This window comes from Peromyscus leucopus, chromosome 14 (assembly GCF_004664715.2).
Source record: "Peromyscus leucopus breed LL Stock chromosome 14, UCI_PerLeu_2.1, whole genome shotgun sequence".
In the NCBI taxonomy this organism is placed as follows: Eukaryota; Metazoa; Chordata; class Mammalia; order Rodentia; family Cricetidae; genus Peromyscus; species Peromyscus leucopus.
In genome coordinates, this window is record NC_051075.1 from 85,722,088 (window position 1) to 85,736,421 (window position 14,334).

Sequence of the window (14,334 nt, forward strand, 5' to 3'; positions counted from 1 at the left end):
TAGTTAGATGATCCTATCGAGTGAAGAAAGTCCTCTTGGTATAAAGAGGTTCTGAGAGTACAAGCTATAGCAGGCCACTTTGGGAGGAAGCTGCTACATCGCAATGGTCAATTCCTGATGAGATGTGTGTGTATGCAAACGCTGACTTGTGCTCATACTGATGAAAGCCATCTCCACACGGGGAACTCCATGAGGTCTCAGCTCCCCAGGAAGAGGACACCGAGAAACCAGCTTTTCTCCTGAACCCATGTTGAAGTGAGCTAAAGCCGAGAGCAATTGATCACAGATCCTTTGCATTTGCCAGTGTGTGCACACTGTGTAGTCCAGACGTACTGTACCAAGTTTAGGTATGCTGTGCTTCCTCTAGCTACGGAGCACTAACAACAACAACAACAACAAAAAACCAACCTTGATTTAGTCATTACACCATGGAAACACTTGTCAAAACATCACAGCTTGTCCTATAGACACAAAGGTTACTTGTCAATTAAAAACAAAACAACACACAAATTATACATACACTTAAATGTTTTTAGAAAGCCTCTTCTACAGAGGCACTAGATCCTCCACACACTAGACATGTGTACATAACATACTTACAGGTTTTAAGAATTTGCACAACTTACATGAACATGCCTTCTGGTGTCATCCGTCCAGCTTGAATCAAATAGGCTCCAAATCGAAACCCTGCTGCGTGGGCGAAATACATAAAAGCATGGCTGACTGCGTAACAGCTTCCAGTGATGTGTGCTCTCTTCAAGGCATTTCTGAAATACACAAATACAAAAGTTACAAACATGGCTGGTAGAAGGTCAATATAATAAACTCAGAGTGATGAATGCAGAGGACCTTGAAACACCATAATTCTGTGGATATACATTTTTCTAAGGATTATAAAGTTATCACAGAGAAGATGGGCAATTTTCTCTATCGCTGTAGATGGTTTACTGTAACAGAGTTACTGTTACTTTCAAATGAATGGACAGGTTGCACGAAAGAATAACTAATGTAAGAGTTAAGGAGAGGTGCCTCAATAGTACTTAGAAGTATTCTCTAATTTCCATCATGGTCTTACATTAGTAGAATACACGGTGACAATCAATGGGTGGTGTAGACCACAAACATCAGTGCAAATGAGTAGAAAATTATCTCTCTGATAGAGTAACACAGAGAGAGAACCAGAGGCAGTGTGATAAGGAGGGCCTGTTAAATAAGCATCGTGTCCACGTTTGTTTCACGTGTCAGCGCTTACTAGAGATGGGTGAGCCATCCTAATTTCTTTCTTCTACATATCATTTCCTCCACGTTCAGAAATAGTTGACACTGTGCCAACAGTCATGTGGGGACCTATACTTCTTTGTTGTGCTCGCCCTTGGTGCTCTTTACTTTCTCTTGGTAAAGTCACACGAGAAGTTAGGACGCACTGTTCTTAGGAAAGAGTAACATGGAAATGGCTTAGCAAGCAAGCCCCAGGGGAACTGCATTTCCAGGATGAGAGCCAGCAGAGTGGGCCCAGTTACAGTCACCTGTGTTGGGTCTGAAGCATCTCCTCATACATTTGCTCAAAGGCTTTCTCTCTTGTTAATGATACTATGGTACGTATGTTCTCCACAGCTTCTGTTGTTATCTTATAAGGTGGGACAATAAAATATAGAAATCATATTAGTGATGTTAAACTCCCTGATAGTGGATTCCCATTTGGGGATACAGTATTTCAAATCAATAAGTTTTTCCTGGCAATTACTCTTACCCCCACCCCAATAAGATAAAAATTTTACTTGATGGAAGTTTCTTTTGAAAAGATTTAATACATACAGTTTAAGGCCCTTAAATCTTTACTGAATTTAATTTTAATTGTTTCCCCAGCAGAGAAATCAAACGTTGGTGAGCATGTTTACATGCAAATGGGCTTCTTATAAATTATAAAACATTTCTTGTAAAAGATAGCAGACAAATCAAATAAATAATTATTCTGTCACAGAATTGCAAATCATAGCCAAATAGGACTCAGGAATATCCCAACAAGGCATCATACAAAGTGGCTGTAAAATTCTTTATAAGATAAAACCATTTCCTATTTTGAAGTCTAGGAACTTAAAAAGACATGTAATTCAAATATAACTAATGTTTCTTTATGCTTACATAGTGTTCAACAAGAATGCAATTACATGGGTTCCAGAATGGGGAAGGCTTCTGGCTTAGAATAACATTTGCATCTGTGTTATCCTCATTTTGTTTCAGACTGCCTCTGTAGACTGCCATACAGGGGACCCAGGTGGACACCTCATATTTATTAAAGGACATTTTGGGTTGCAACAGTTGACTAAATAATATTAAAATACTAGGATTCTGCTCTTGATTTTCATGTTCAGTTGTTTCAAATTCTCATTAAATTCATAATTTTATTAATCTCAAAGAACCCTTCACTTTTCACACATGTTGTTTACAAGGAAAATGATTAAGACTGTTGAAATCTTGTTCTAGAGCAAAAAAGAAATGAGCAATAAGAAACTCGTGATTTTTCACAATGTAGAGAGGAACATCACTATAGAAATTTAGAAAATACTCTAGTCTTTTTAAAAATGTATAAGTGTCTTGCCTGCATGCATGTCTGTGTACCATATGCATGCCTAGTGCTTCAGAGGTCAGAAGAAGACATTGGATCTCCTAGAACTGGAGTTAAGCTTGGTTGTGAGTCACCGTATGGGTGTTGGGAAGTGAACTCAGGTCCTCTGGAAGAGTAGCAAGAGCTCTTAATCACTGAGCCACCTCTGAAGCCTCAGGAAATACTATAGTCTTAAGAAAAACTAATAAAGCCATTTTCATCAGAAAAAAAATTGATGATTTCTTCCAGTTTACATAAGCAGATAAATGAGATAAAAAAATCTAATTAATGTCAATAATCAAGAAAATGTTCAAATTATTACCATTTAAAAAGCATACAGGGAAGCCTAACCAACTCTTCACTGTCTTTGAGACAAATATTTGCTAAGTAGTTCAGTTTATCCAGTACAAGCAGACATTCCAAGGGTCCTTATCAATAGTGTAAGAAATGTGGAAAGGTCCAAGGGTCAGGCAAACCAGATCACTAAGTAACTGTCTGCACTTAAGATTTATTTGTGATGTTTTATACTATGCTAGCTCTAATCCAGCTACTACAATGTGGACTATAGATGACAAAGATATTTTCATATCCAGAGGATAGACAGCAATTGGCAAAGAGCTTTGAAGCAATATGAAGAGAGAAAAACCCCTGGAACATGTTGCAGCTTCTGAAAGGCTGCCATGATAAAAAAAGGAATGTAGTATGCAAAGCTACCCGAACAAAACTAACCACAGAATACCTCCCGACCCCACTACCAAAGCATTAAAACACAATGCAAGAGTAGGAAGCCTGAGATAGTAATGCATGGCTAGCCACCAGAGGAACAGGTGAGTAGAAGATGGGCGAATACTCGACTTTATATCACTATACAAGGAGGATGCCTGCATGAGGTCAGTCCTTCCGCCAAGTGACCCTCTTTCAACGCAGATGGATACTCTATGGCAGTATTTTCCTAAACCTCAAACTTAGTGATCCCTTTTTTGACTGTGGATTATAAAAAAAGATAGGTAGTATTTAGGTATTATTGATTTCATTGTCTTGTATTCAGTAGCTATATGATTTCCTATACATTTTGAAAAATAAAATAAAATACTCAGAATTATCATTTGAGATAATATAAATAGAATAGTATTTCTAATTTCTAAAAAATAGAATAAAAATAGAGGACAGGGAATCATGGCATTAGAAAGTTCCCCTTGACAGTAACGGTAATAATGGATGGCATTGTTATGTGCACTTGCTATCTTCTGGCTGCCGCTCTAATTGTTTTGTATAACGATGCCGTTTTGTGTAATACACAGATCTGTAACGGACACTCTTACTATCATTCTTGCTTTACAGAGGAGCAAACGGAATGTGGCAAATGTATATGTAACATACTGTGTCACATATGCAGGAGCTGGCTCAGCTTTGTTCTGAGTCACAGACCACATTGCTGTAACACACCTACTCTTCGTGCAGCGCTGGTCCACATGCATTTCAACATGTACACAGCACTCTACAGATTCCTGAGAGGTGAAATCATAAAGACGTGACTAATGACGGAAATAAGAGCCTGCATTTTACCTTTCCAGCACGCTTAAGTTCTTGCTTATCCTTGTTGGCAAATCCAGCCACTGCTGCAGTTTCAATCATTCCTGTCACTGCAAGCACAGGCGCAAAGCTGAGAATCAGGAGTGTCATCTCCCATCCGTATACAAAGGAGATGAGAACAGACAGCACCGTGTTGGTCACATCTTGCATTATGATACCAAGTCTTGAAGTTGCTGCCTAGAATCAGACATATTTGGGGTAGGGAGTGAAACTTAAAAGAATTCTTACATGTCCCTGTAAAATAAGGTGCTTTTAAACTTCCACTTGGACTTGTTGGCACATATTTCGTGAAAACCTGGTCAAGGAATCCTTTCATTTTTCCACTTTATGTTCAGTATTGAGACAGCCACATGGAATAGCGTCTATTCTAACACTGTAGGAAGACTATAGAAGCTTTGGCTTATTTGAAATTAAATATGACCTGCTTTGTTTGTTTTGTTTATTTTTTATTTATTTATTTATTTATTTATTTATTTATTATTTATTTATTTATTTTTGAGATAAGGTCTCTCTACACAGTCCTGTTGGTCCTGGGGCTCACTGACCAGGCTGGCCTCAAACTCCCAGAGATCCACTTGCTTCTGCCTGCTGAGTGCTGAGACTAAAGCTGTGCATCACCATACCTCCACAAATGTGACCTGTTTAAAGGTCACTCTGAGAGCTCTTTTTAGCTGTGTGGGATTTCACATTCTGATTCAAATGAAGTGTATTGAAAGTTAAAGTAACGGTTTCTTTTGTCTCCTTAAATATGTTCCTATATGCGTGTGTGTGTGTGTGTGTGTGTGTGTGTGTGTGTGTGTGTGTGCATACTCTATCTCAACCCTAACATGGTTTTCTTTTAAATAACTAGTCTATTATTATTATTATTATTATTATTATTATTATTATTATTATTTTATTGTGTGTATATATGCTGCCTACATGGAGAGGTCAGAGGACAGCTTTGTGAGTTGTTTCTTTCCTTCCACCTTTATGTGGACTCTGAGAATCACATTCAAGTTCTGGTTGGGCTTGAATGACAGGTGCCGAGTCATCTTTCCAGTCCCCTAACTTATAAACTTGTGAAGAGAAAGCTGGTGCTTGAAAAAGCAGCAGGGTAATGGGTATTGCGAACAACAAGAAGAAAATGAAACATAAGAGTGAGTTAGTATTTTTTTTAAAGATTTGTTTATTATGTATACAGCATTCTGCCTACATGAATATGCACGCTAGAAGAGGACACCAGATCTCATTACAGATGGTTGTGAGCCACCATGTGGTTGTTGAGGATTGAAACCAGGACCCCTGGAAAAGTAGCCAGTGCTCTTAAACTCTGAGCCATCTCTCCAGCTCCTATCTGTGTTTTTACATGAGGTTTCACATTGTGATTCTGGCTGGCTTAGACCTTGTGGAAATTCTCCTGTCTTTGTCCCCCAAGTGCTGAGATTATTGGCATGTAATTATAAGTAAGCATGTATCGTGTTTGACTTATAATTTTCCTTAATAGGCTTATCTTTCCATGTACTATCCCAATGACTACCTTTTCATGCATGGCACCATCCTCACCTTGCTCTGGCTTCCCCCCTACTTTTTTGACACAATGCCTGCATGCCTGGTTCATCATATCTAGTCTCTAACATCTACCCTGCTTCTTCTCCCACAGAGACAGAAGACCAACATTCAGCTATTATAACCCAGCTGTGTTGAATGGAAAGATTAGAGGCTCTCTTTCACTGATGTGTGTGCTTTGAATATGATACTTATCATTTTCTTTTTTATAATTAAGTAAAGGTGTAAGTGGCAATATAAAGACAGAAAAGAAGGTAGAAACATCATAGTACAAGGTAAGAAAATATTCCCCAAATAATCTTTAAATAAGTAGAATTGTCTTTATAGCTGTTATATAAGCACTACATGCTTAAGGTGGGTGTGGTAGCAGAAGCCTTTAGTCCTAGCACTCAGGAGGCAGAGGCAGGCAGGTCTCTATAAGTTTGAGCTCAGGTTGAACTGGTGAATTCAGTGAATTCAAGCTACATACTGAGTTCAAGGCCAGTCAATATTATGTAGTAAGACTCTATCTCAACTCCCTTCCCCCTCAAAAGGCCCAAACAAAGGGATACATGTCTTATGAATCTTCCTTTGGTGGGGAGCTTGATACTTAGGCAATGCACTAAAATTTTAACTTTCTTTAGTGCTATGAAGAAAAATAATGAGAACAGATTCTCACTGTGTGGTCCTGGCTTGTCTGGAACTCTCAGTGTACATCAGCAGCCTTGAACTCATAGGAACTCTCCTGCTTCTGTCTCTCAAGGAATGAGGTTAAAAGGTGTGTGCCACTACACCCTGCCAGCCACCTGATTTTTGATGAAGATGCCAAAAAAATGCATATTGAAGGGAAGATACTGTTCTGGCTGGTTTTCATGTCAACTTGACAGGAACTAGAGGCATCTGAGAGGAGGGAGCCTCAGTTCAGAAAAATGACTCCATCAGATTGGGCTGTAGGCAGGCCTGTAGGACATTTTCTTAATTAGTGATTGATGGAGGAGGGCCCATTGTGGGTGATGACATCCTTGAGCTGGTAGTCTTGGGTTCTGTAAGAAGGCAGGCTGAGCAAGCCATGGGGGGCAAGTCAGTAAGCAGCACTCCTCCATGGCCTCTGCATCAGCTCTTGCCTCCAGGTTCGTGTCTTGTTTGAGTTCCTGTCCTGAATTCATCAGTGATGGACTATGATGTGGATGATGAAGTGTAAGCCAAACCAAACCTGTCTTCCATAAGTTGCTTTTAGTCATGATATTTCATCATAGCAATAGTAACCCTAAGACAGACACGCTCTTCAGCAAATGGTGCCTGGAAAATGAATGCCCACATGTAAAAGAATGAAAGTATATCTTTAGTTCTTACCCTGAACAAAACAACTACAAATTGGTCAAGGATCTCAATTTCAGACCAGAAATCTGAAATGCTAGAAGATAGATTCTCTCATAAACTTAATGGGTTTTGTAAAATTGCATCTCTCACAAATTATACAGCTTTCAGTAAACTATCAAAAAGTGATGGTGGTGGTGTGATGGAGATGACTCAGCAGTTAAAAAGCACATGCTGCTCTTCCAGAGGACCTGGGTTCAATCACCAGCACCCACATAACAGCTCATAATTGTTTGTAACTCCAGTTCCAGGGAATCTGATACACTTACATAGACACACATACAGGCAAAATACCAATGCACATAAGATAAAAATAAATAAGTTTTTTTTTTTTAAAAAAAAAAAAAAACCCACAGGGGTCATTTTACATGAAGGGAGTTCTGCTTCTGGCCACGATGGAGTAACAGATTCTTCTATCAGAAACAAAAAAAAAAGTACATGGCAGGTTGGTTGTCAAGGCATTTGACGTAAGGTAGCCAGTGGCAGAGATGGTAGACAAACATAGTCATTGCCTCAGCTACTCCTTTAAGTTTTCAGGGCAGTGGAGGGATGTGAACTGAAGCAGAGCACAGCAGACTCTGGAAAGGAAAGAGGGCTAAATTGAGACACCAGGACCCCGACAGAAGGTGCTTTTTGAGTGCAGCGGAAAAATGCATGCACATGAGGACTGGGAGTATATAGAGAGTGCCTGATTAGAAAGATTTGTGATTCACAGGGCTTTGGGTAGAGTGCACAGAATGGTCTTGCATTGGAAGTAGACTCCAGTCATGTTGAATAAATCATAACATAAACACTTGAATAGAACAAACCTTTCTGAGGTGATTTTAACTTACTGAAGAATAAAACTCATATATAGAAAGATAAAATACCTGGCATCTAAATTGCCAAATTCCTAATGTGTAGTACCTAATAAAAAATAACTAGGTGTACTAAAATGTAGCAAAGTGAGACTCATAATAAGGACAGAAGTTAACCAACTGAAATCGCTCCAGAAGTAACGAAGGGTTAGATGCTGTGCTGTCTCACTCACACATAGACTCTGAAAACAGCAAGTTCATAGAAAGAGAATAAAGTGGTGTCTACCAGACCCTGGCCCTTCAATGCCATGCTTTATAGCCACAACATATCATGAATCACTGTGTGTTCTAATTCAATCACACAGCTTTTGGCTTGAGTGTTGTGACACTATATACTAAAAAATATAAAAAAAATTTAAGTATTACCAGAGCGAACACTCATCATAACACTCCTACTCTGCAGGAAAACAACATTCAGAAAAAAATAGGAAATTTGAAATGGAATATCAGAATTTGTTCATAAAATATGAAAATGAGACTTAAACTAATTTTCTAAGTGGCTTATTTACCAGACAGACAAAGAAATTGTGCATAGACAATAGTTAAATTAATTACATTTGATTGCAGCAGTGGAAGAGATGTGTCCAGAATGCAAACTTTGTTATAACACTATTGTTGGTTAATAACTATTGCTCAGAGTTGAAGATATCAAAGGAGCAACATCAATAGTAAATGTTTGATAACTATATTATTTTGATAGCCAATCAGATGGCACACACTTGCTACCTTGGGAAGCTGAGGCAGGAGGATCTTGAGTTCAAGGACATTTTGGGCTACATAATTTAAGGCCAGTTTAGTCTACATAGCAAGATGCTTTCTCTTCTCTCTCTCCCTCTTCTCTCTCTCTCTCTGATAGTGAGTATTTCCATATTAATATAAATATATATAAATGTAAAGATTACATATATAAAGATTTATATATAAAGATTCTTTTCTGCAGTGGTTTCCTGGCTCACATTGGGTTTGCATATGTTAATACTAATACCCAGCTTGTTTCTATTTTGACACATGGAGCTTAAAGTGACTGAAAAGTTAGGTAATGTCAATATTTTATATGTGGCACAACTATACATGAGAATACTTTCAAAAACCTGAGAGAGAACTATGTCAACATAACCTGAGTGGTGGTAGCATAACCTGAGTGGTGGTAGTTAAAATATTTAGAAGAAGAAATAAGATTAGTTGGACAAACAGACAAAAGCTTGCCAAAATTAAGAATGCATACTATATTTACTCTGTGTTATAATTCATCAGTGTGCTTTTTGTGAAAAATCATTAACTTTGTCATTGAATTTACCATAGTTTTGGATGTCAGATTTTGCTACACACTTGATAACCATTCTTAATAAACTCAGCCTAAAACCTCAGGACAGGATTGTAATTATATGTCAGCTCATAGTGTGCTAAATAAAGTCATTTCAATAACTACTAATGTTGCTTGACTCAAAAGGACTATCAAGTTGTTTTATGTACATCCCATGTCAGAGTGAAATCAAGAAATGAGGTCAACATTGTCCAAGTTAATATGCTAGCACAAACCGATCAGCGCATTGTCCCTGGAATTAATAAATGAAGTAAATGTTTATGATTTCTTGAGGCAACATAATTATAGCTCTGATGAGCAGAGCTCTTGGCTTTAGTATTGGGTCTGATGGTGGCATAAGTGTGCACCATAGTGCCAATAACATTTTTTTTTGTGTGTGTGCAAAAATGAGGTAAGACCTCTGGTTGATGAGTTACTAGAATGCATAGAAATAACAATACCTTGTAATTTTTGTGGAATCCAGTTTCCAAAAGAATCTAAAATGGATTTACACTTTTATTAAAACTGCTTATTATATAAGAGTCTGTTGACAGACACGTGGGCAATAAGCCATTACCTTGGGCTAAAACAATACTAGTTAAAGAGGCTGTGCTACTCAACTCTGTTAGAAAAGATGTTGTCATACGACTACATTTCACCAATGTGTCTTGATCATTGTTCTCAAAGCATCTAAAAGTGACAGGGAGAGTATCTGTCAGCAAAAAAGATTTTGTTGGACAAATTCAAAAAAGCTGACTGCATATACACATATAATACAATGTATATAAGATTATATATTTTGAGTCACTAGTTAAAAGTTTCTAAGACATACTATTATTAAGGATCTGTCTTATAAACATTCATCCTAATATTCTTGGCAAACTATAACTGAAATTGCATAATATAGAAACTGAAGTATCTACATTCATATGATAGAAATATGAGTCCCAATTATTTCTAGACTCATCTCTAGTATCTCTTCTTGAGAAAGGAATTAGTGGGCAAATGAGACAGGCAAGTCATTCTTTGTCTGATATGAAAAGTATCCATCACATTGGGTGTGAACTCACCATTATGTAGCCAAGCAAACATTTTTGTGAACTCAAATTAGTAGAGAGGCAGACTCAGTCTCACACTTAGATGTCATTTTACCTTTGAAATTCATTGAGTTCACAGTATCTAGGAACTGACCATTTATTCTATAGCTATTGCTATTTGAAAAAGATTTATTTATTTTTATTTTATGTGTCTGGGTGTTTTGCCTACATGTAATGTCTGTGTACCATGTGCACACTTGGTACCCTCAGAGGCCTGAAGAGGGTGTTGGGTCCTCTGGGATTGGAGTTACAGATGGTTTTGAGCTGCCGTGTGGGTGCTGGAAACCAAACACAGATCCTCTACAAGAGCAATGAGTGCTCTTAACCACTGAGCCATCTTTCCAGCCCCATCACAATTACTTTTGATTGAAGTAGAATGTTTTGGCTTGTTCAGAAGTTGTTGTAAGAGCAGTATTTTCAGTTGTAATTAGGAAGTTTCAAATGAATGATCACCAGCACTAATTAGATGCTTATAAAGGGTCAAGCTAGGCAATGTTCTGTTTTTAAATTTTATTTCATGTGTGTGTGTGTGTGTGTGTGTGTGTGTGTGTGTGTGTGTGCATACACACACTTGTGTAAATGTTAAAAGACGACTCTGTGGAGTTGTATGTCTGCTTCCACCTTCATGTTGGTTCTGGAGCTAGAATTCAGGTCACCACACTTGTGTAGTAACTGCCTTTACCTGCTGAGCTCTCTAGGCCCATGAGCAATATTTTTTTCCCCCAAGAAAAGGTTTCTTTCAAAATATTTGAAAGATAGTCAGTAAGAAAAAATTAGCACATTAGCACAGTAAAGGAAAAAATAGCACTTTTGTGGGCTGGGGTTTTGCATGGACTTACCAGGACTGACATTTTTCTGCCTAGGGTTGTAACTGGCACTTCAAATATGGTGGTTGTTCACACCAACCTCTTGTCTGTTAGATGAATACTGTGCTTAATGTGTTTTACACATTTTTACCCCATGTGTGCTAGTAAGATAAAGGTCTTCAGCCCTATTTTAGAATTGAAATCTTATCTAATGAAATCTTAGAGAGTCTCCTTAACTTTGTTAGAGTTCATATTCTAACAGAGCTTAAAAAATTTATCTTGGACTGAGATGATGGTTCTATGGATTTGAAGGTCTAAGTTCTGGTCTCTAGCAACCATATAACTTGGGCATGGTCATATGCGCCTGTGGTCACAGCACTGTTGGAGCTGGAGACAGAAGATAGCTGGGGTGTTCTGGCACCAGCTGAGCTCCAGCTTCAGTCAGAGTCCTCGTCTCAAGGGAATGAGGAAGAGAGTGATAGAGCAGGATACCTGACATCCTCCTCTGACCATAAGTGTATGGGCACGCATGTGCATGTACACACCCACACACCCATACTAACAAAAACAATCTCACTTAAATTAAGTCCAAGACAATTTGCTTTGTACTCATTTTCTCAATTAGATTAAAATTTTGTTTTATAAGGGTTAATTTTATTAAAATAATTTGAAAAAAATGGCATTTGTCCTATCTATCTGTATCTCTCTCTCTATATATATATCCATCTATCCACCTATCTGTCTATCTATCTACCATCTGTCTATCTAATCTCACCATGTAGCCCAGGTTGGCCTTGAATTCACTATGAGAAACAAGCTAGCCTGGAGCTTAGAGCCATCCTCCTGTCCCAGCTTCCCAAGCACTGAAGTTATAGACATGAACTACCACATTTGACTAGCAAGTTGTTCTTTTCCTCTTGCAACAACCCCACTCCCACATTTACTTGAGCATCATGTTGAGTCAGTGACCTGAATATGATGAACAATGTTTTATTTACCTGTGATGTGACAGGCTGATGTTATACACACTGTCTAACATGATCTGCTTAGCAACCCCCACAGAGCACATCCCTGAATCTGAATCACTAGATATCCCTTTAAGAAAGGTCTTAGTTTCTGGGGAAGTGAAAATTAAACTTTGTTTCATTGACATTTCTGGAGCTGGGTAAAGTGCATGCCTTTAATTCTAGCTTTTGGAGGCTGAGCAGGATGGAGCTTCATGGGTTCGAGGCCAGCCTGAGTTGCTTAATGATGCCTTGTCTCAAAACAGTGCAATGGAACAATCTGTGCTGGGTGTATTTTCTTTCATCTTTCTACTTTTCTTGTTCTATTATTTCCTTCTGAACTCTTGTCTCTAATTCTTAGAATCTTCTTTAGTTTTAGATTTATCCTAATACATGGGCTAAAACATCTTTATTTTAGGCTGAAAATAACCTGATCTCAAAGATATCCTTCAGTCTTTCCTTAAGAATTCCCTGTTGGACATGATACTCCTTGGTCTCCTTATTGCTAGGTCACCTCAGCATAACACCCAGATAGGCACAGACACGCATGTATAGGTACACATGCACACCACACAGCATGCTGTTTAATAAATAAGACCACAGGACTGGCAAGAAGGCTCAGTGGGAAAAGACACCTTCTGCTAAGCTGGATGACCTGAGTTTGATCCCTAGGCCCCACATGGTAGGTGGACAGAACTAACTTCAGAAAGCTGTTCTCTGCCCTCCACGTGTGGGCTGTGACTCATGCTCACTCACCCACAGAATACACAAATATAATAAAAGGAAATTAAAAATCACAATACACATACCCCCTGAATCTGTGCTACATCCATGGCTAATGTGGTGGTCAAGGCTCCCGGGCTATTTTCTTTATCATCATACCAGGCAATATCCTAGAGAGGAGAATTGACACATAGTTAGAAAAACATTCTTCTCGGATCTGTGATCTTCCTATTAAATTTGAAAGAACTTAGCTGCCTTATCACTTGTCAGTAAGCAGTATGGATCAGCTGACTTCTGCATCTTATTTCATAAAGCTTTATGTTTTGTATAGACTGAAGAATGTAAGACCAAATTGTGGGCTCCTTACCATAATACAATATGTAGAATGTAGAATTACAGTTTCAGAATGATTATTGTGAAAAAAGACTATTTGCCACAATAGAGAGAGCTGCAGTTTTATTTCACAAGTACTTTGCGAGGAACAGACTATTTATTTATTCATTTATTTAGGTTTTTGGTATTGGGGGCTGAGTCTAGGGCTCAATACATGTTACATACCCATTAGCAGTGAGCTGCATATCTAGAACATTCTATTTGCATAGTAGAGTATGTCCAGAACAACTTAGAAACATTTTCAAATATTTTTTACCTAAATAGATCAGTGATAAAAAAAATATCCTTCTCCTTTAGGAAGGAGGCAAGATTTTACTCAACACTTTTTATGACTCCCTAAGTTTGGTAAGTCTTAGGTACTGTGAGATAAGAGTTGGAAGGCTGAAAAACTGCTGCCTAGAAGCATGGAGTCTAAAGAAGACAGGTAAAAAACATGAGCAATAAAAGCACAAGGTAAGAATTGATTTCATTTCAGCAGCTAATAGAGATAGCCCTTCTGAGCACTTCTCAGCCTGAGGAAATGATTTCCTTTTATTAAGTGTTTCCTCCTACTCACTCAGACAACACTTACGAATTAAAAACCAGTGGAGAAACTGACAAATATGCTTCTATTAAAAAAAAAAAAGCAAAAATTGTTGGCTTGACACAACCCAGCCAGGGCTCTGAGGCCCAGGTTACACAGTGCTGTCAAGGAAACCAAAATAAAACAGAAGCAGGTTGTACATGCAGTATGAATCATGCAGTGTGTTAGAAGAATGATGTGTGGAGGAATGCGTCAAGAGTAGGGTGGGTGTAACTGTGCACAGTTCTGTGCCCACTCCCGTGGGAAGCTTCCCCAAAGTCTTAGGTGCCTTTGGTGACCTGTGGCTATGATCACCGTCTGTGAGTGAAGCACCCCAGCAGTAGGTGAACACTCATGAGTGATGGCTGCAGTACGGGTACAGCATCAGAGCTGGAAGTCAAGCACTGTTAATCTGTATCACTTGCCCTCAAATTCAGAGATTTCATCTACTTTCTAGTTGTTTCTAGACTTTAACATGACATGGAAT

The 14,334-nt window shown here is 38.4% G+C and overlaps 1 protein-coding gene across 1 annotated transcript in view; it reads right to left on the minus strand.

Moving 5' to 3' along the window:
• The window catches only part of Abcb5 (ATP binding cassette subfamily B member 5), a 90,508-nt gene that overhangs the window by 20,523 nt on the left and 55,651 nt on the right, over positions 1 to 14,334 (minus strand). The window contains exons 19-22 of the mRNA XM_037211011.1: positions 12,979 to 13,062; positions 4,172 to 4,375; positions 1,527 to 1,627; positions 627 to 767 (exon numbers count right to left, since the gene is read on the minus strand). Of these exons, the coding sequence (XP_037066906.1) occupies positions 627 to 767; positions 1,527 to 1,627; positions 4,172 to 4,375; positions 12,979 to 13,062 (530 nt within the window). The remainder of the gene's footprint in view (positions 1 to 626; positions 768 to 1,526; positions 1,628 to 4,171; positions 4,376 to 12,978; positions 13,063 to 14,334) is intronic.